General features: G+C 36.9%; 1 protein-coding gene across 1 annotated transcript in view; it reads left to right on the top strand.

Moving 5' to 3' along the window:
- PRKG2 (protein kinase cGMP-dependent 2) overlaps positions 1 to 21,737 on the top strand; it is an 88,996-nt gene that overhangs the window by 47,366 nt on the left and 19,893 nt on the right. The window contains exons 9-14 of the mRNA XM_037155503.2: positions 977 to 1,045; positions 4,148 to 4,246; positions 5,603 to 5,756; positions 7,636 to 7,772; positions 9,796 to 9,885; positions 11,888 to 12,029. Of these exons, the coding sequence (XP_037011398.2) occupies positions 977 to 1,045; positions 4,148 to 4,246; positions 5,603 to 5,756; positions 7,636 to 7,772; positions 9,796 to 9,885; positions 11,888 to 12,029 (691 nt within the window). The remainder of the gene's footprint in view (positions 1 to 976; positions 1,046 to 4,147; positions 4,247 to 5,602; positions 5,757 to 7,635; positions 7,773 to 9,795; positions 9,886 to 11,887; positions 12,030 to 21,737) is intronic.

Genomic DNA, 21,737 nt, shown 5'->3' with positions numbered 1-21,737 from the left:
TTGGAATGTAGAGATGGGCTGCCAAGGTTTCTCTGCCCCATAATTAAAGGAAGATAAAAGAACTGTACTCTGTGGGATGCATCTTCTGATGTAGTTGCTTAGAGGAGTCTCAATGTGCCTGCCACTGCAGGTTACCTGAATGAATCTCAGAGCACTGGCTACCATGTGGGTGTACCTGTTTTTCAGTGTCTTTAGTTCATAACTATTAGAGGGAGGAAACATTAAATATAAGTCTCTAGATACTTTACCCAACACTTGACCTATTGGTATTCATTAGGTTACTAGATTTACCATCATTAGATCACATGCCGTAATTCATTGTGTTTGAGATGTCAGTTGTAAGATGCACCATTATATTATATACCCCGAGAAAGAGAGACATTGCTATTAATTACACTATGACTCATCACCAATTGTAAGACATATTCTGATTTTAGAGATTTTAGTGGAAGATGTACATATTATATTCTGTGAAATGAAAGCATTTTAGTGTTTTTTAATTTATTGGGCAATAGGGCATTAAAAACACTTCCTTTGGGCATTATTCTTGATTGGTTTATTGTATGTTAATTACTTAAATGTTTCTCCAGTAAATTTTTACCATCAGTTAATTTTGTTTTTGCCTGCCTATTCATTAGCAATTCCCATCTGATCCGAGGAGAGCTGTTTTATTTTGGCAGGCACAGGAACACAGAGATTCCATACATAGTCACAGTCACTGATTCCTCTGTATTCCCGGGACAGTTATCTGTTTTCCCCCAGAATTTCTTGTACACATAATCTTTATTTGGAATATATTTCAAATCTTTCTGGGGGGGGTGGAGAAAGGAGGGAGTATAGCTTATGATGTTTTTTTAAAAAGCATAGTATTTGGAAAGTTTAAGTGATGATGTTTTACAAAGTAGTAAGTCCCCTAATAAAAATAGGTGTTTAATTTCTAGCTGTAGAAAATTGACTTCCCTCTTTTTGTCTGCAGTGAAGATGTCAGATCAGCTAACATCATTGCTGAGGAAAATGATGTCGCATGCCTCGTTATAGATCGAGAGTGAGTATACTGACATTGTTGGAGAAGGCAGGCTCCTGTCACCTTTGAAGATGCGGCCTTCTGTTATTCCAAGGGCCCATCTGTCTTCTCATTCATCACCACTTGGAAATATTGGCCAATCTTCAGCTGCAAGTACATCTATTAAAATTCATGGGAAGGAACTGGGCCTTCTGATCTGAATCTGTCTTTGGCAGTGGCAGATGCTGGCAGACTAAATATTTTGTATGTAAAGTTTGTACATAAATATCAGCAATAGATTTAAATTCTCCATCTTCCAGAGAAATGACTGTATTAGTCCTCATATAGTTTCCCCATATAATAGAGTTAACAATTTCATAATTCATTTCTAAGATTCTCTAAGCAGTCAGAAAATTTTAAACAAAACTGATCTCCTCAGACAATATATAGAATATTAGTAAACAATATATATTTCTAGAGAAGTTTTAATTTAACACTTGTAGTAATTTGCAAATGATGTGTGTCAATATTAATCTCTAAATGTCTTAGGTTATTTTTTTTTAATTTATTGAGTTATTTTTCAAGTACAGTTTTCTTTTGTCAATTTCTCCCATCCCAACCCCCCCCTCCGCCCCGTCTCCCCACCTCCCTCCCATACCCCCCTCCCCACAGACCTCATCCCTGTGTCTTTCATACTTGTTCTTCAAAATCCCTCCTCGTTTTTCCCCTTGAATTCCCTTCCCTCTCCCCTCTGGTCGCTGCCCACTTGTTCTCTATTTTAGTGTCTTTGTTTTTATTCTATTTGCTTGTTTATTTTGTTATTTAGCTTCCTGTTAAAGGTGAGATCATATGGTATTTGTCCTTCAATGCCTGGCCTATTTCACTCAGCATAATGCTTTCCAGTTCCATCCATGTTGTTGCAAAGGGTAGTAGCTCCTTCTTTCTCTCTGCTGCATAGAATTCCATGGTGTATATGTACCACAATTTTTTGATCCATTCATTTACTGACGGGCACCTAGGTTGCTTCCAACTCTTGGCTATTGTAAATTGTGCTGCTATGAACATTGTGGTGCATAGGTTCTTTGAAATTGATGTTTTAGGATTCTTGGGATATAATCTTAGCAGTGGAATTGCTGGGTCAAAAGGCAGGTGGATTTTTATTTTTCTGAGAAAATTCCATACTGTTCTCCATAATGGTTGTACCAGTCTGCAATCCCACCAACAGTGAACTAAGGACCCCTTTTCCCCACAACCTCTCCAACATTTGTTGTTTATTGCTTTGTTTATGATAGCCATCCTGACTGGTGTAAAGTGGTATCTCATTGTGGTTTTAATTTGCATCTCTCTGATAGCTAATGATATTGAGCATCTCTTTATGTGTCTCTGGATATTCTGTATGTCCTCTTTGGAGAAGTGTCTGTTCAAGTCTTTTTCCCATTTTTTAATTGGGTTGGTCGTCTTCTTAGAGTGGAGTCATGTAAGTTCTTTGTATATTTTAGAGATTAAACCTTTGTCTGAGGTATCATTGGCAAATATGTTTTCCCATACAGTTGGTTGTCTTTTTAATTTAATACTGTTTTCTTTGGCCATGCAGAAGCTTTTTATTTTGATGAGGTCCCATTTGTTTATTCTTTCCTGTATATCCCTTGCTCTAGGGGACATATCGGTAAAAATGTTGCTGCGTGGAATATCTGAGATTTTCTTGCCGATGTTCTTCTCTAGGACTTTAATGGTGTCATGGCTTATAGTTAAGTCTTTTATCCACCTTGAATTTATTTTGGTGTATGATGTAAGTTGGTGCTCAAGTTTCATTTTTTTGCACATAGCTGTCCAGTTCTCCCAACACCATTTGTTGAAGAGGCTATCTTTACTCCACTTGATGTTACTGCCCCTTTTGTCAAATATTAATTGACTGTAGAGAGTTGGGTTGATTTCTGGGTCTAAATGTCTTAGGTTATTTTTAAGAATAAGTCTCATTTTGTGTCCTTAACTTACTTCAAATTATATGTGAATTTGATTCCTTGTCTACCTCACTAATTAGTTAAATATTCTCTAGTTATATTAAAGGAAAATCAAACATACCAAAGCTGAGTGATTCTGTAAGAAAAGTTTTAGTGTAGTCAAAGAAATAGAGCATACTTGTGTGAAATATTAGCAAAAAATCATAACAAGAAGTATCACAAGGAAGTGTATAAATTGATTTCTAGTTGAATACAACATGTGTTAAATATAGAATCATAGAGCTCTAGAGATGGAAAGAACTTTAGAACACTTAAAAATCTTTTTATTAAAGAAAATTTTAAATATTTTTTAAAATGTTATTATGAACCTCATAATGCAAGTTCAACAATGATGTATTAATGCATTATTTATACCACTTCAACAACCCTCCCTACTTTCTCCACTCTATTTTCCAGCAAATCACACACATAAAATGACATCACCTGTAAAGTTGAGTAGCATCTCTAAAAACTAAGTATTATTTATAATGTGTGACCACAATAACTTTAACATACCTAAAAAGTTAACAATAATTCTTTTTTCTTTATTATTTTTCATTCCATAACATTGTATTAGTTTCAGGTGTACAACATAATGATTCCACGTATGTCTGTACTGTGAACCGATTACCACAATAAGTCTGGTTGACATCCACATGTAGAATAATCTCTCCTTTGCAGATAAGAACAGTGAGTCCCAGACCAGTTAAAGAACTGCTCCACCAGCGCTGTCTGTGATGGAGCAGGGACTCCTGCCCAGGTCTCCCTGTTTCTTTCAACCTGCTTTACACCGTGCCATTTGGCTCCCATAGTATGTGTACAGTAGGAGAAGCAATCTGTGGAGTGTTTCCTTTCCCCTGTCTTAAAAAAAAAACTTGGTAAACCTGAACTGCAAGTCAGAAAACTACAGAAATGTTTTTTCTTCTGATAGCTTTTTTGCTTTCATAACCTTAAAGAATTCACTATATAACTTCTAATAACTAATCTACATATTATGGTGACATTAACATACATAAATTATTGAAAACAATTTACAGAGCCTTGCATAACCATAGAAATAGTCTTTTACACGCTTAAGAAAAATGTCAAGTTGCAATGCTAACCATCAGCACAGAGATTTTAATTTAATTTTTTATTCATTTAGAACATTCAACCAAACAGTTGGGACTTTTGAAGAACTCCAAAAATACCTTGAAGGCTATGTGGCAAACCTGACCCGCGATGATGAAAAAAGACATGCGAAGTAAGTGGAGGGATATTTTCCTAAGCTGGGTATGATCACAGCAGTCAGTGAAGAAGGGGACAAAGGGATGTGATTTACTATTATTGTGCCTTCCCAAGAAAGTTGGGGGGAATTCTTTTAAATTGTCTCCCACAAAGAGGATGCCACTTGCCACTACTGTAATCATTTCAATTTGTAAGTTGGCAGCTCCTGATTTTGGGTGATGAGTACTGATGGTAAGAAGAAATTTCCTAATAGCAGGCCTTGTTAGAAAGGGATTCTTCACAGTGTCTGGTGCCTTCACTCACAAGGACAGTAATTCAGAAGCAAAGCTTCTGTTGCCCATGGAAATCAGACAGGGATGCCAAGGCATTAGAGTAGCCCCTTCTCTGATTTCAGGTTAAAAAACTTGTGGTATAGTCAGAATTACTTCAAAATATAAGGGACCTATTGTTCATTAGATCCCTTGGGGGTGTGTGTGTGTGTGTGTGTGTGTGTGTGTGTAGGAAGAAGTTGGGTAGGGCTCTAAATGTAGCAATAATGAAAAGGAATTTTCTGTTTAAAAGAAAACTCTACTTTGTAAAATTAAATTTATTTAAAAATCCTTTGCTATGATATTTTTAGAGTGAATACTTAAGCATATGTCCACCAGAGAGTATAATGGAAGGTGAAGAGTCAAAAGTTCTAGAAAACTCCCATTTAAGTTAAATTCAAGCATTTGATCAGGACCTTATATGGGTTTTTTTGTTTTGTTTTATTTTTGGCAGGGAATGTATTTTCAACTTTTATGCCAAAGGCCTTTTGTTGTAACAACAATTGATGAATATTTAATACAGAGCAGCAAGCCTTAAATAAAAGAAAAAATTGAGTATTTCCAAATAACAATAGTTCAATATAAAGTAGGAAATACATATTTTATATTTCACAAAGTAGTTACTCTGGTTCAGTCATAGAAAGCGTCAAGATCTGACAAAAATAGCAAAATGCGATGTGACTCTCAGTGTGGCATCTCTGGTTTATGCAACAAAGCAAATGGCTCTCAGGTTTAATTTGCTCTTACTGACTCTTTTCTTTTTAACTGCTTCATGCAGATGTATTTTAAATACCACACAAATCACTCACTTTTACCTCTCACTGATTCAGTTTGTTTTTGTCTATTTCTTATTATGTATGTGCATGACAGATTTTGTTTGTATGTTCTATTATTTTAACCCCTGATATGACTGGATCTGATCCTATAAAAGCTGAAATAGCCTTTGTGGCAAGTGTAGGCAGTTGTCACTCAGAAATAAGACTGTTGCAAGTGTGGAAGTTGTGTGTGGCATGATCCCTGCTCGACTACGGAGGTGTGTGTAATGTGTCACTTCTCTTGAACAGGAGATCCATGTCTAACCAGAAGCTGTCCAAAGCACTCTCTCTGGAGATGATTCAGCTGAAGGAGAAGGTGGCCAGATTTTCCTCTTCATCCCCATTCCAGAACCTTGAGATTATTGCAACTCTGGGCGTTGGTGGGTTCGGAAGAGTTGAGCTTGTAAGGGGTTTACGTTTCAAGCATCTGAGAGAAGCCTTTGACTTTTTTGTTTTGCTTTATGTTACAGTATATCTTGGAGGAATGTATGAGATATTATTGCTATCATAAATGTTGCTTTGAATTGAGAAAGTACACTTTTCAGTTTACTTGTTGTATAGTGGCAAATCTGTGCTACTATGTAACTTAGAGCTGCTACTTCAAGCTTCTTCAATCACATGCTTTTGTGAATTTTTTTCATGGTGGTATTTATTGAAGAATGTACCACACAAGCATTCCCAAAGACTACAACACCTTAAAATGTATTTCCCAACAGCAAAATGTGTATATATGTATACTCATGACACATTCACTGTCTGTATACTAAAGAAGAATGTGTCCTGTGCAAGTGCCATAGAAACAAAATCTTCAATATTATATATATATTTCCATCTCTTAAACAACTTCACTACCATGTCTGTTTTTCGCTTTTATTATTCTATTTGTGGGTTGCCCAAAGTTCTTTATCAGAAAAAAAGAAAAGAAGATGAATGCAAGGGGATGCTGAAGAGCAGCCTTCTGTAGTGTTGGTCAGGACAGCTGGGACTATATGGCCTCACTTCTGCTGCATCTTCCACATGGCCATCTCTCTGAGCTTTAGGACCAGCTTCCCAGGAGGAGCAGAGTGGTACCATCGGATCAGGTGCTCAGAGGAAACTATAGAATGGAGATCTGTGACCTTATTAGATACAGATGGTTCTGAACCCTTGGCAATTACCAAGCCCTTCTCTACCCAGCAGATTTTTAACAATTCTCTTATATTAGTGTCTGGAAACTATGCTGACACTTCTGTCTGCTGGGTAGCCCTGGGCACAAGCAAATCTTAAATGTTGCCATGAGACTCTGGATAGTGCACTTCGCATGAGTCAATACTTCACCTCTAATGGGTGAGTGAGGAAGAGATGATTCCTTAATAGGCCAAAGACTGTTTGTAGTGTTTCTGTGGCATATGGAGAGGGGAGGGCAACGTCCATCTGCCGTGATATGGTTCACCAAAGATCTTGGCAAAAGGACTGGATTAATAATGCTAAGATCTGTTTTTTTTCTATAGAGAATCATAATGGAAACAATAATTTCACCTTTAGTTTAACAGTCGTAGGCAGCATTAATGGTAAATGTGAGAAAAATATGGAGTTTTTGCACCAATTCTGCACAATTTTATTACTTGTCAAATGTAGTCTGCTTATGGAATTTCAGGCCTATCTGAATACCTATTAATGTCTTTACAAATTTCTCTTTAAGGGACTGTCCATGCAGAGCAGTGCTCTCCAGTAGAATGTTCTACACGGATGGAAATGTTCTATACCCGTGTCATCCAATAGGGTAGCCACTAGTTAGGGGTGGCGATTGAACTTTTGAAATGTGGCTAATGCAACAGAGAAACTGAATTTTTATTTTAATTAATTGAAAATTAAATAACCTCATGCAACTAGTGGCTATTACACGGGATAGTGCAAATATAGATCTTGATTTACTATGTTTTGTTTTGAAAAATCAAAGAAGAATAAATACTTTTGCAGTCAGTTCTGGTCAAAGCTCATTATGTCACCTTCATAAATGAATAGATTTCTAAGCATTAAATCTTTTAACTAGAGTTTTTCTCTTCCTGTTTCAATACAAATATTTTAGAACCTTGTTCCAGATATGTGAACTCTTTTAGAAATTATAGTTAGGGGGACATGTGTACCCCTAAATAAAACTCAGTTCCCAGAGGATTGAGTGGTTAAAACTTACTGTTTTAATGTGAAAGAATTTTAACCTCCATTAGTCCACATGTTTTGTACAGATGTTGTCAGTCTTTCCTAGTAAGTGAATTTTGAGGGATCTTTCTCTTCCTACATAGGTTAAAGTAAAAAACGAGAACGTTGCTTTTGCTATGAAGTGTATAAGGAAGAAGCACATCGTTGATACTAAGCAACAGGAGCATGTCTACTCAGAAAAGAGGATCCTAGAAGAGTTGTGTTCTCCCTTCATTGTGAAGTAAGTCAGCATTTGGCTTCTAGAACTTAGGATTTCAGTCTCTTTCCGTGAGTGTTTCCATGCAAGAGGAAGAGGAGGCCGCACTTGGAACACTCCATCCCAGGCACAGACACAACACGCAAAATGTTAGGAGTTTGAGATCTGGAGTCAAGCACCAAGATCTTTTTGTTTTTAAGTAAATTTCAGGAAAGAGTGTGTGCATATGTGTGTGTGTGTGCGTGTATAAAATTAATTCAGAACTTGGGAAGCAAGAATTCACTGGAAACCCCTTAGGAAGACTGCTGCTATTGAATTTCTGCAAGAAGTGCCATTCGGGCATATGTAGGCTGCCAAGGAGCAACAGACCGTGGTTCTCCAGATGCCTAGAGGCCGAAAGTTCCACCTCCTGATAGGTACTGTTTTGTCTGCAGTTATCACCAGAGCTGGGAAGAAAATTTATTATTCTAGGCCATGGCTGTCTTGTGAATTCATAGGTTAGTGATATAAGCCAATTTGTATTTTCTTATATGACTTTAGTGTAGCTGTAGTGACTTCTGGGTGATATAAAGTGTTCTTTCAAAGAATACAATTTATACTTTTGGATCAAATGCCATGAAAGAATCTTTTGCCAACCCATATTTTTATTTTTTTCAATATTAAAAAGGAAGTGTGATCCCAGGCAGTGCTGGTAATAGGGTTGTCCAGTGACTTTATATTAACTATGTCCTGAAAGGACATCCCCCTCTTTTTTAACTAATTAACTATAATTAATTAACTATAATGAACAGCTTCAGGGAATGGATTAAGTTTTGTTTATTTCCTCATTTCCAGCTCTTTACGAAGTTCTTGGCATATAGTAGGGTTATAATGATATTATAAATAAATATGACATTTATTGAGAAATTAACATGTGCCTGACACTCTTCTAAGCAATATATATTTTATATGCATAAAAATTATATGTATTTGTTTTTAAAAGTCATATTTATTTTATATGCAATATATAGATAAGAATATTTTAAGTTTATGCATAGTCAATAATATCTAATAAATATATAATCAAATGAATACATATATTCATTTGATCTTCATTATAGAACAGTGAGGTAAATGTTGTGCGTGACTAATCAGGAATTGAAGCCTAGGCAGCTGGTCCTGGAGCCAGCACTGAATTGGTACCAGATTGCTTTTGCTATCTGGACATGATTGGCTGCTCTGCTGTCTCTCTCGCTTGGGCATGGTGCTAGAGAGAAAAGGAGGTCTTTCGATTAAGACCCAGAGACTACTTTCACCCAATGTGGAAATACGGTACCGTGCCCAGGTCCCACATCAGGACTGGGGCTGTCATTCCCCCAGATTCTCAGTGTGCTGCCAGCTGAGGACTCTAGCTCAGTCTCTCTCTCACCATTGCTCTTAGGTCGAGAGAACCCTCTTGCCCAAGTTCATGCTCCCCCTCCAGGTATATCCTATATCCAGTGATGGCGGAGCTCCTTGAAGCTGAGACTTTTGTTAGAACTAGATTATAGCCCAACTCTCTCTTTTCCCAGTTCTCCTTATTTCTCCCCCATGAATACTGTTAGCAAGTGTAACTCCCAGTAAACTTCTTACAAACCTCTGTCTCACAGTCTGTTTCCTGAAACCAACCAGAGGACATAAGACATGCGTATGAATAACTGTTATGCAAAGCAGATCTTAAAAGACATATATGCAGAGGTCTCTGGGTTTTTGGAGGAAGGAGAAGCCATGTTTGGTAGGCGGGGTAAGGAGCTGGTTTATCAGGAGGGTGGCCTCTGAGCTAGGCCCTAAGATTAAGAAGTTATTTGTAAGTAGAGGGAGAATAGTCTAAGTAAAGGGTCCAATTTAAGCAAAAGTAAAATAGGGAAGGTCACCGAGTATTCAGGAAGAAGCCCAGTGTAGCTGTGGGATATTTGGTAGCAGAAGAGGACCAATGTTTAAAATGTTATTGATAATACCCTCAAGTAACTTTAGAGAGGTTTAAAAACCAGATTTCTAATAATAACCGTGTTTTTATCCATCTTCACAGATTGTATCGTACTTTCAAGGACAATAAGTACGTATACATGCTTCTGGAAGCCTGCTTAGGTGGGGAGCTGTGGAGTATATTAAGAGACAGGTAATGAAAGATTTTAATCAATAACTTTTGACTACTCACAAATGGCCTAAAGCGTCCTATGTTCATCTTCATTTAAAGAGATATGGAGGAAGTAGCTGAGATATGATTCTAAGAAAATATTATCACTTGACAAAATAAGGTAGAAATAGTGATATTTTCTTAGCCAACATTGTAGTCATGCCACAGGCATCCTGCAAGGCCACTATTGTTATCCCCATATCAGGGATTAAGGAATCCCAGGCTTAGGGACAGTGTGACCTATCCAGGGTAACATGTTCATTATGACGTGCTAGATATAAACCCAAATGCTTCTGATTGTGACTCTGTACAAGGGAGATGAAGAAAGGTGGGGAATGGTGAAGCCTTTTCTGAAACCAGAGTAAGATGTCTGCAAAGATTCAATTTTATTAAAGGGGTAGTTTCCACACAGTCAAACACAAAATTTTTTGAGCACCACCTGCGTACAGGGCTCCATAGTAGACAGTTAGAGGTTTTCTAGACAATGCAGACTTTTCTAACCAGCAGAATAAAAAGTATAATATTTTCTTTCAATAAGTTTTGAGTTTATTTTGGGAGATAGTGTATGGAATTTAAGAACATTTCATTATTTAATGTACAAACTATATATGACAAAGAAATGGACAGTTTGTAATTGAGTGCCAGTTGAGTGTGGTAGATAGTAATCTTGGAAGAGAGGAAGGGCTTGACCTAAACTCTAAGGATGACCAAATGTGGAAAGGCAGAGTGGAAGGGAAACTGATGTAAGATGCCGTGGAATGTGCGGATAGGATCAGGTCTCTGTGGATGATGAAGAGCAGGATTTGAGTAGAAGACAAGGGCAGCAGAAGAGGAGATGGAAAGGGAGGTTCGCAGTAGGTTACGGGGGTTAACGCCAGGCTGTATTAGACTGTATTACCTGGGCCAGTGGTTCTTAACCCTGGCTACACATTACAGTCACATGGGAATCTTTACAAAGCAAAAATGCTGAGCCCTAACACTAAAGATCAGAATTCAGTTAATCTGGGTTAGGGCCCAGTGAATAATTTTTAATGCTTCTCAGGCAATTCTAATGCACATTCATGGTTGAGCACCACACTCCTAGTCAATAAGAGACCATTGAGCATCTGAGTAGAAGATGAATGTGTTATGTTAGGAACATATTGTTGGATGGATCTAAATGAGGAGAACCTGGAAGGAGGAGAAGACTTCCATGACACTGCAAAAACATTTGCATCTTTCATCCTTGTTTCAACAGGCAAATTGGTTTGGAAAATATAAATCTATTTAGAAATGGGAACTTCTATTTTCTGTTAGGCATTGTACCTAATCCTCAAAACATCAATATTAAGTAAATAGTAAACCCATTTCACAGATAGGGATCTGAGGCCCAGAACAGCTGAAGAACTTGCACAGGGACACAGCAAGTGGAAACAGCAGGAGTCAAAGGCGGTCTCTCTCACCCCAAAGGCACATCCTCCTCTTCCACTGTGCAGCAAATCACCACCACATCCTAATGATTCAGTGCCTAAGCACACACAGTGCTGACAGACGGCAGCTCTAATATCATCAGGGTGCACCAGACAGGAAGGAGTTAAGGTTACATGCTTTACAAACAGGAAATGAAAATGATCACTTGAGTCATTTTTCAGTCAAGCAATCAATTATGGACAGCTGGTTCAAGCTTGCTATTGAAATGGTTGCATTTCCTCCAGCACTGCATATCTCCATAAATGTCCAAAAACCTTTTCTTATTTTTCTATTTTATATGTTCATATGCAATTAGCAGAAACAATTATTTGTATGTAGACATTTTACTTTCAGTGGAGTAGTTCTTGTTTGCAGCTAGTATCCCCCTGGATTTCTTTGTGATCTGACTCATTGGCAGTATAAAACACTTCTTATTGTTGCTGTCCTACAAAACATCTGTGTTGCATGAATTTACTAATGCAGACAACAGAGATGTATTTCTAGAGTATTAAGAGGGAACATGGTTTTGTTGCAGAGGCAGCTTTGATGAACCCACCTCCAAGTTCTGCGTTGCTTGCGTGACTGAAGCATTTGATTACCTGCATCGACTAGGTATTATCTACAGAGACCTGAAGCCAGAAAACTTAATTCTGGATGCTGAGGGCTATCTGAAATTGGTAAGACAAATCCTCTAACTTATGGTATCATAGGAGGTATTTCCAAACACAAAGTTGATTTTCTTTTAATTTTGGTACACCTGTTATTTCCATTTTGGGGGATAGGGCCTTTGAAACACAGGGAGCAGTGTTACAAGCACACTTTTTTTTTGGTTTAGGAGTTTAATATTCCCACCATATTTGTAACTCGTCTTAGGGATTCATATAATTTAAAATTGGACTTCGTTAGTATTTTTGTTGAGTAATTTAAACTTGGTTTTAATAGGTTCCTGCTACACACAGGGAATGGCTGTAAGGGATAAGGAATGAAGAGCATATGGCTTCTGCCTGAGATGCCCACTGTCTCTGTGTAGAGAAAAGATGCACATGTGGATGTTGGTAGTTCTTTTTTGAATCTTGTAAAGTACACCCGGAGTTGAGAATCACAGCACTAGACTGCAGGCTCCTGGGAGACGGAGACTTTTCTTGCTGTCCATCTTTGTAATCCTCAAATGCCTAACACAAATCCCCTTTCATGTAACACTGAAGAAACGATGCTGCAGTCACATAGACGGCTTTCAGTGAGAAACCGTATTAGACCTGGGCAGTCTTCATTTAGGAGAAACCAGGCACAGCTTTCCTGAGTTTGCTTTGTCAGTATCTCAAGGACATTAAACCGTCTCTGAGCTCAACATTTACAAAGATATTAAAAGTTTCTCACATCAGAACTTTTACATGTGGACATAATAACAGCTACTACTTAATGAGTAGTTGACTGTGTGTGAAGCTACGATGTTAAACATTTTGGAATTAATGTATTTGACAATTGATGAGATAGGGTTTCCCATCCATAGGTTTCAGTATATCATCTAGTGTTAGGAATCAAATGTATTATGTGTGATTACTAAGTGATTTCTTTTCCTAGCAAAGGAGTAAAATAAAAGTCCTTTCATGTGAAATCTGGCTAGCTTCCAAGAAACATTTTGATCCGTTCAAGCTTTATCTCATCCATGAAAGACGGCTTTGAGAATCGTGAGGTTCTCACACAGGCCTCATCACTCCTCTTCTTCACGTTTCCTTCATTGGCTGTGCCTCTCACAGCCCTTTAGGGAAATCCTTTGGCATCTTCCAGAAGTAAAATCTTCATGAGGGATGCAGATATCTGTTGATTCATTTCTTTTTTCTCAGAGCTGTTTTTAAAAGATTAAACAGCGTATTCAGTATTTATACCCATAGAGGTCAACAAATATCTCTCTTGTTAGCCATTGCTATTTATTCATTCTAATAACTCATTTGCCAACCAGCTAAATGAAGGTTAATAACTAAAGCTTTTAGAGATTAAAAAGTAAACATTTCTAGCTTTGTATTAAACTAGATATGCTGGAATCCTTTCACTACAACATGTCTAAAGCTATTGGGTGAAATGCCCAAAGCAGTATTATGTACATGGCTCGGTTTATAAAACAGCATTGAGATTCTCTTGAGGCTCAGAACCAAGCTTGAGCAGTTGCATAGGATGGAACCCTGACACTGAAGCTGCTCTCTTGTGGGCGCCCAGCAACCCCAGGTGGCCGAGAGAGGCTTGATTTTATGAGCTGCACTCTCTGGAACAGGAGACCAAGTTTTGGACCAGGGTGGTGTGGGAAGTTGAAACAGAACATTGATTACACAGAGCCAGGAATCATACATAGTATACTCTCAGGGAAACAAAAATTGAGAAAAATATATCTAATGCATAAAGACAGAGTAAATGCAAAAATATGCTTTTCTCATTATTGGACCTTTGGTAGAGAAATGGAAGAGTCTCTTCTAAGAATTCTTGGCCACAGACTGGTCTTCATGGTGGTTGGATGCCCAGTCTTCAAGGATGGAAATACCTAAGCAAGAATTTAAATGAAAATGGATGCATGTTGGTAGCATGCCCAAGTTTCCAAGAATCAATATATATATATATCCTTTCTGGAAGAATGGATTCTCAACTCAGGACACACAGAACTCTCAGAGATAAAGTTCCAGGGACTGTGAGCTCACATTTAAAAATACAATTTCAGGTGAGGGAAAAAGATGGCACAAACATTATTTAGCCTGCACATAAATGTCTCAATATTGGAATAATGAGATAAAGGATGTAAAATGAAAACATCTAATACCTTTTAAAAATAACAAGGAGACCTGGCTGATGTGGCTCAGTGGACTGAGTGCCAGTCTGCAAAATGTCGCTGGTTCAATTCCCACTCCAGGCATGTGCCTGGGTTGTAGGGTGGGTCCCCAGTTAGGGGCATGTTGGAGGCAACTGATTGATGTATCTCTCATAGGTCAATGTTTTTCTCCCTTGCTTCCTCCCCCCCTCTCTCTAAAAATAAATAAATAAAATCTTTAAAGAAAATAACAGAGAGAATAACAAATAAATAAGGAGCAGTCTCAAAAAAGACCTAACAGGTTTAGGAAAACTAACAAATAAAACTTCTATTAAGAAATTAAGAACATAGGCCCTGGCTGGTGTAGCTCAGTGGACTGAGTGCGGGCCTGCGAACCAAAAGATGGCAGTTCAATTCCTGGTCAGGGCACATGCCTGGGTTGCAGGCCAATTCCCAGCAGGGGCCAGTTCCCAGCAGGGGCCAGTTCCCAGCAGGGGATGCACCAGAAGCAACCATACATTGATATTTCTCTCCTCTCCTTCCCTTCTCTTCTAAAGATAAATAAATTAAAAAAAGAAATTAAGAACATAATATTGAAATTAAATATTCAATTGAAGTTTTCATTAATGGTTGGAGTAGCTTGCATTGGACTAATCTTGCTACGATTAATTATAATATATGTATAAAGATGTGTAAATACCTTGGACAGCAACGAAAAGTAGCCTTTCAAACCTTGAAGAAGGAAACCACACTAGGTCAGATCAACACTGACATGGATCGACATAGCTATTTACAGCTCTTCATTTCAGGACACTTTGTATTGTAAACTGCACGGGGATAAACCTTTAGTTGACATTATATCTAACAGTGAAATATTCAACATTTTTCAATTAGATTGTAAACAAGGCAAGAATATTTTCTTTCAACAGTTTTTTTAACATTGTAGCAGAGGCCTTAGCAAATTAAATAAACCAAAAAAAAAAAATAAATAAAAGGCCAAAGATTAGAAAGGAAGAAATTAAAAACAGGAAAAACCTGTTCTATTTATGGGCAACATGACTGTTGATATAGAAAAGCCTAAAGAATTTACCAAAAAAGTACTAGGAAGAATAAGTAAATTAAACATGATTACAGCTACAAAGTCAATATACAAATAAATATTCTATTTTTATATACTAGCAGTAAATATTTAATAAATTTAGTAAAAATACTATTTATAATAATATCAAAAGTTATAAAATAACAGAATAAATTTAATATGTAAAATGTATAAGGACTCTACATTGAAAACAGTAAAATATTGCTGAGAAAAATAACTAAATAATAAGATATACTATGTTCATAAATTGGGTAACTCATTGTTTGATAAGATGTTCATCCTATCCAAAATATCTACACATTCAAGGCCATTGCCATAGAATTTGGAGCAACCAGTTTTTTGGAAGCTGAGATGTCTATTCTAAAATTTGCACAGGAATTCAGTGTTTAGAAGAGTTACTAACCACTTTGAAAAAAATAAAGTTGAGAAAGTTATTATATATATGATATCAGATATACTTTAAACATACAGTAATCAAGGGGGTGTGATAATGGCTTAAGGATAGACAAATAGATCAATATAAAGGAATAAAGTCCAGAAATAGACACATATATAGTCAACTGATTTAGGGCAAAAGGGGAAAGGCTAGTCATCTCAACAGGTGTTGCTGAAACAACTGGATATGCATATGTGGGGGGGGGGATGAACATGACTCCCTCCTCACACTGTTTACAAAAGTTCATTCAAGGTGGGTCATAAACCTATAAAGCATCCAGAAGTAAATATATGGTAATATCTTTATAACATGGTGTAAACTGAGATTTCTTAGTAACCTTAAAAGTTCAGGCTGCTATAACAAAAATACCATAGAGTAGGTGGCTAAAAAAAACAAACATCTATTTCTCACAGTTTTGAAGGCTGGGGAGTCTAAGACCAAGGCTCTAGTGGATCTGGTGTCTGGTTAGACAGCCTATAGACAGCTGCCTTCTCACTTCTTCACACGTGGAGAAGGGGAGAGGGAGGGCGGGAAGAAGATGAAGACCGAAACAGAGATAGAGATAAGCTTTCTCTGGTCTCTTATCTGGGTACTAATTCCACCATAAGTGCTTTATCATCACGACCTAATTATCTCCCAAAGACCCTGCCTACAAATAACATCACACTGGAAGTTAGAGTTTCAGCATACAAATGTGGCAGGGGGGCATAAACATGCAGTCCATAATGATTGGACTTCATCAAAACTAAAAACTTCTGATTGTCAAAGTACATTGTTATTAAAATGAATAGTCATATCATAGAGTGGGAGAAAATATTTGCAGTATATGTTTATGACAAAGGAGTTGATTGTATCCAGAAACATTAAAGAACATATAAAGAACTCATAGTAAAAGGACAACCCAATTTTTAAAATGTTCAAAGATCTTGAAAAATCATTTCACAAAAGAAGACATAAGAATTATCAATAAGCCGTATCAGTAGTCTTCAAGGAAATGCAAATTAAAACCGCAAAGAGGAATCATTTTATACCAACTACAATGACTATAATTTACAAAATTGACAGTATCAAGTGCTGGTGAGACATTCTCCTAAATTTCTAGTGAGAAAAGAAAATTATAAGCCATTTGAACAATAGTTTTGTCAGTTTCTCAAACAGGCAAACCTACACCTGTTCTATGGCAAGAAATTTCCCGGTGGAAATTCCACTCCTTGTATGATATTTATCCAGGAAAATTGAAATTACATCTTCAGAAATCTTGGGCAAGAATGTTCATAACAGCTTTATTCATAAAAGCCCTCGAATCAGAAATAGCCCAGATACCCTTCACCCAGTGACAGCATGAACTTGTAGAAGTGCATTCAGCAATGGAATGCTGCTTAGCAGTACTAAGGAGTGCATTACACAGCAAGGAACAACGTGAACTTTAAAAGCCATGTTGAGCAAAAGAAGCCAGACACAAAAGGGTACCTTCTCTATTGACTTTCTAGAATAGATGGTAGAAATAAATGTAATTGTTGCTCTGGGAGGGGCATTTGACTGGAAAGAGGTTATGAGGAAACTTTCTGAGATAATGGGAGCATCTGTATTTTGACTGTATGGTGATTGTACTTACATGAATATGACCTGTATTAAAATTCAGTGAATTGTGCACCAATGATATGTGCATTTTATTGCTTATAAATTATACATCAGTCTGAAAAAATGTGATAGGTTAAATAGCAGAGGATTCACACATAAATAGAAAAATCAGTAAATTGAAGATAAATCTAAGTAATTGACATAAACAGTAGCTTAGAGACACAGAAAGACTGAGAGATAAAATAAATGAGGTGACTTAAAGAATAGAATGAGAAGTTCTTAAAATGCTTTGTTGAAGTCCAAGATAAAAATAATATATCTCCCAAAACAGGAACATGAAGTTTTTAAATGATGATATCAATGTATTTAAGATAGAAATCAATTAACAAAATTTAAAAAATAGGAAGCAACCACTAATAAAAGTCATAACTCATTTTGCTAAAATTTTAAGAATATTTCAAAATAACTGAAGGATCTATGGAGAAGAAACTTTAATGAATACTAATAAACAGGTAAAAATGTAAAGGGATTAAGCAAAGCAAAGCAGACCCAAATGGAAAGGGGATGGGGGGAGCGGAGGTAAAAGAGGGCATTGGAACTATTTGGGTGGTAAGCACACAGTGCAGTGTGCAGTGATGTGTTATGGAGTTGTACTCTTGAAACCTGTATGGTTCTATTAACTATGTCACCCAATAAATTCAGTTGAAAAACAGAATATACTACATATACATCACCACAAGTGTGCTGCGGATAAAGTGATAGCTAGAGTAATGTGAATAGCCTGAAAAGTTTCAACTAGGTGAAACAGGACAAGTGGGTACAGCTGCCTGTAGCAGCAAAAGCCAAACTCATGAGACAGGTGTTGGTACAACAAGAAAGAGACTTTGTATTTTGGTGTTAGATCTGGAAGAATGGTGGACTCCCGTCTCAAAGACCTTTTTGAATTTCTGTGCAAGCCACTGTGTGGTTCTTACAGGGCCTGGGGGTGGCTTTTTTTCTCTATCCAATCATCCTGCTAGCTTTTGGCAGGCTCAGTTTACAAACCTCCCCCTATTCCATCTTGGCCAATGGGGGAGACTCCTCAGGGCTCCCTGTCTACAATGTCAGGGTCAAAGGACAGTAGGAGGGTGCAGGACCCACCATCAGGGAGCCAGGGAATATAGCAGCCCTCAGCCCACCTCCAGATGCTGGACTTGGTGGCTGCACATGGAGGGAGCTGGTTGGAGTCTCCAGGGCACCCCTGGATCTGGTACACACCATCCTCTGTGCAGCCCCTTTGTGGCTCAGCCCTCTTACTGTCTGTGGTCATTTAGGAAGAAAGGCTAAAAATTAATGAGCCAAGCATCCAGTTTAAGAAGGTGGGAAAGGGGAAAACCAAAGAAAAGAGAAGAAAAATAAAGTTATTAATAAAATATGAAGTTAAAGGACATGGAAATTAAGGAAAGGGTTGGTGTTTTCAAAAGATTAATAAAATTAACAAATCTGTAGAAATACTTATTAAAAATAGAAGAGGAGATACAGATATATACTATCACAAGTGAACATAATGGATAAAGCAGAGATTTATGTGGGGTAGAAAGTATTTGGGCAACTCTGCATTATCTTATTCTATGAAGCTAATTCTATAAACTTGATTCTCCAAAGGAAATGCCTAAGAAATTCTGGCAAATGAATGTCTAGTATCACTCACGGATTTAAGCCAAGAATCATAAGCCAAATATTAGCAAACTGAACACTACAATGAATACAAATTAGGATAGTACAGCATAATAAGGTTGGATATACCTCAGGAATGCAAAGATTTAATATTAAAAAAGGACCCATGGACAAACCAAAGGGAAATAGGATTGAGGGTGGGAGGTGAGGGTCAGCGGGGTAGGGGAGAATGGTGGGGGAAAATGGAGATCACTGTACTCAAACAACAATAAAAAAATAAAATCCTTGAAATCAGAAAAAAATTCTAATAAAACAAGTCACTGCCTTCATAGATTAAAAAATAAATATGACTATTTAATCACCTCAATAGATACAGGGAAATTTTCTTGCACTTTTGCATTTAGTTAGGATAAAAATCTCTTAGCAAACTAGGAATATAAATAAATTTTATTAACCTAATGAGAGATGTCTGACAAAAATTTAGAGCAAACACTTTCCATAACAAAACATTAGAAGTATGCTCTTAAAAGTCAGTGGATGAGCACTTCTATTCAATATTTTACCAGAAATTCTACCCAGCACAGTAAGATATAAATAAAAGAAAGATTAGAAAGTAACAAAATATATTTCCCCATGTGATATGATTAACTCTATCCAGAATGTAACAACAAATTACTAAAATTGAGTAGAGAGTTTAGTGTGGTTGCTGGATGTAAGATTAATAACACAAGACAGTGTAGTATTTTTAAATACCAGGAATGTAATTGATAAACAGCTATACAAATACCATTTACAAAAAGCAGAAGAATGTAATATATAAGTAAATATATAAGGTATCAATATATATTGATACCTATAAATATATAAGGTATCAAAAATCTAAAGAGCTTTGAGAAACATACACATTTATAGAAAGGCCTTAAAAAGATGTAAATTAATAGGCTCATTCTCTTTCCTTCTGGGCACAGTGCTAGACAGCACACCCAGCTTTCTTTGTGCTGGTTGTGGCATGTGGCTGGGTTCTAGCTAGTGAAAAGGGAGCTGACTTCTGTGCACCACCCTCAGACCCCAGGCTGACAGTAATCTGTGCAGCTGATCTCCACACAGTCTTTCTGGCTTGTGGCCAAAAAAGGGCAGCTTTGAAGTTGGCAGAGCCATGAGATGGAAGGAGCCTGCAGTCCCTGACCCACTGTTTGCAGGAGAGCTCCCTGCAGCTCAGGAAAACCCATTATGTGCAGAAGAAGAAAATTCATGTAGAGCTTAAGCTTTTATACTTCCTTGGATGTGTGTGTGGTAGTAGCTAGCGTTACCCTAACTAACTGAGAAAGATGCACTGGGTTTAAAAAAGGAAGATTTAAAATCTCAGACATATAAGAAGTTTTCAAGTTGATCTACAGGTGTGATACATTCCCAGTGGATTTCCACCAGAGGAGTTCATGAAGCTTGGATTCTAAAGTTTATGCGGAATGACCATGAGCAAGGAATTGCCAAGACACTTTCAAAAGCATGAAGAACAGGATGGGAGCACATGCAATATCCTAATTATTTCAGAACTAATTAAAATGCCATAGATAAAACTAATTACTAATGAAGGAGGGAATGTAATTAAAACCACAGTGATTTAATACTTACAGAAGATAAAAAATGGAAGTTGATGCCACTAAATGTTAGGAGTTAGAGCAATGGAAACAGGTGTGTGGCACAAAAGTTGCTTTACAGTTGTTTGTATGAAAAATAATACAAGAATTAATAAATAATACAAGAATCAACTCTGTTTCATGTACTCACAACTGTAAACCTACTTTTGCCCACCCTATGTATTTGACAATATCTAGTAAAGTTGAAGATACCACATCATTAACCCAGCAATTTTACTGTTACACATGTCCACTAGATAACAAAATGAGGTTAGTTAGAAGCATTTTTGTAATAGCACACAATTAGATGTAATATGAATGTCCCACAATAGTGAAATGGACAAAATAATCATAGAGTGTCAATTCAGTGGTATCCGATACAGAGTGAAAATACATGTACTGCAATATGGATTAAATTCACAGATATGATTTTAAGTGAAAAGAAGCAGTTTGATCAAGAATAGGTAAAAGACTTATCTAAACATTTTAAAAATGAGAACTATGTATTATTAAAGGGTATCAGGTCTATGGTAAAATTGGAGATGAATACAAGCAAATGATAAACCCAAAACTCAGGGTAAGGCCCGTGGCATCGGGCAGGAAGCACCTACAGGAGGCGAACATAGGGCTTCCGCATCAATTCTGTTTTAATTTTTTAACTGGCAGGAGTGCAGGGGAGTTTTTATTCTCATGCTTTATAACTTGCATATGTGTCCCAGTATTTTATCTGTTACAAGGATTTCCTTACTTAAAAATGAAAGTCATTGTTTCCGTCTATATTCTTTTTGCCAGACCACTATTAGCTGTTCTTATTAAATGATAAAAGCTTATTAAATTAAACATTTCCCACCAATGTACTTAACATATGCTGCTTCTTTTCCCTTAAATATCCTCTACTTCCTCATCAATTTACTTATTATGGGAATGTTCCCTTTGGAACCTGGTCCAGGTGTCAACTCAAACATCTATGACCTTCCTAAATTTTAATGTTCTCATTTTTAACATTAAGACAATAGTTCTTAGCTCACAAAATTGTAAAGTTTTAAAAAAGATTACAGATATCTTACTGAAATTGATATTAATAGTAATGTATTCAGATTTTTTTCACCAAACATGTGTCAAACATCTGCTGTGTTACAAATGCTGTAGGGGGTTAAAGCAGGTAAGATATAATGTCTCTTC

Source organism: Artibeus jamaicensis, unplaced genomic scaffold (assembly GCF_021234435.1).
Source record: "Artibeus jamaicensis isolate MK-2021 breed Jamaican fruit bat unplaced genomic scaffold, CSHL_Jam_final scaffold_1031, whole genome shotgun sequence".
NCBI classification, from domain to species: Eukaryota; Metazoa; Chordata; class Mammalia; order Chiroptera; family Phyllostomidae; genus Artibeus; species Artibeus jamaicensis.
This window is presented reverse-complemented; position numbering and strand designations above follow the sequence as displayed.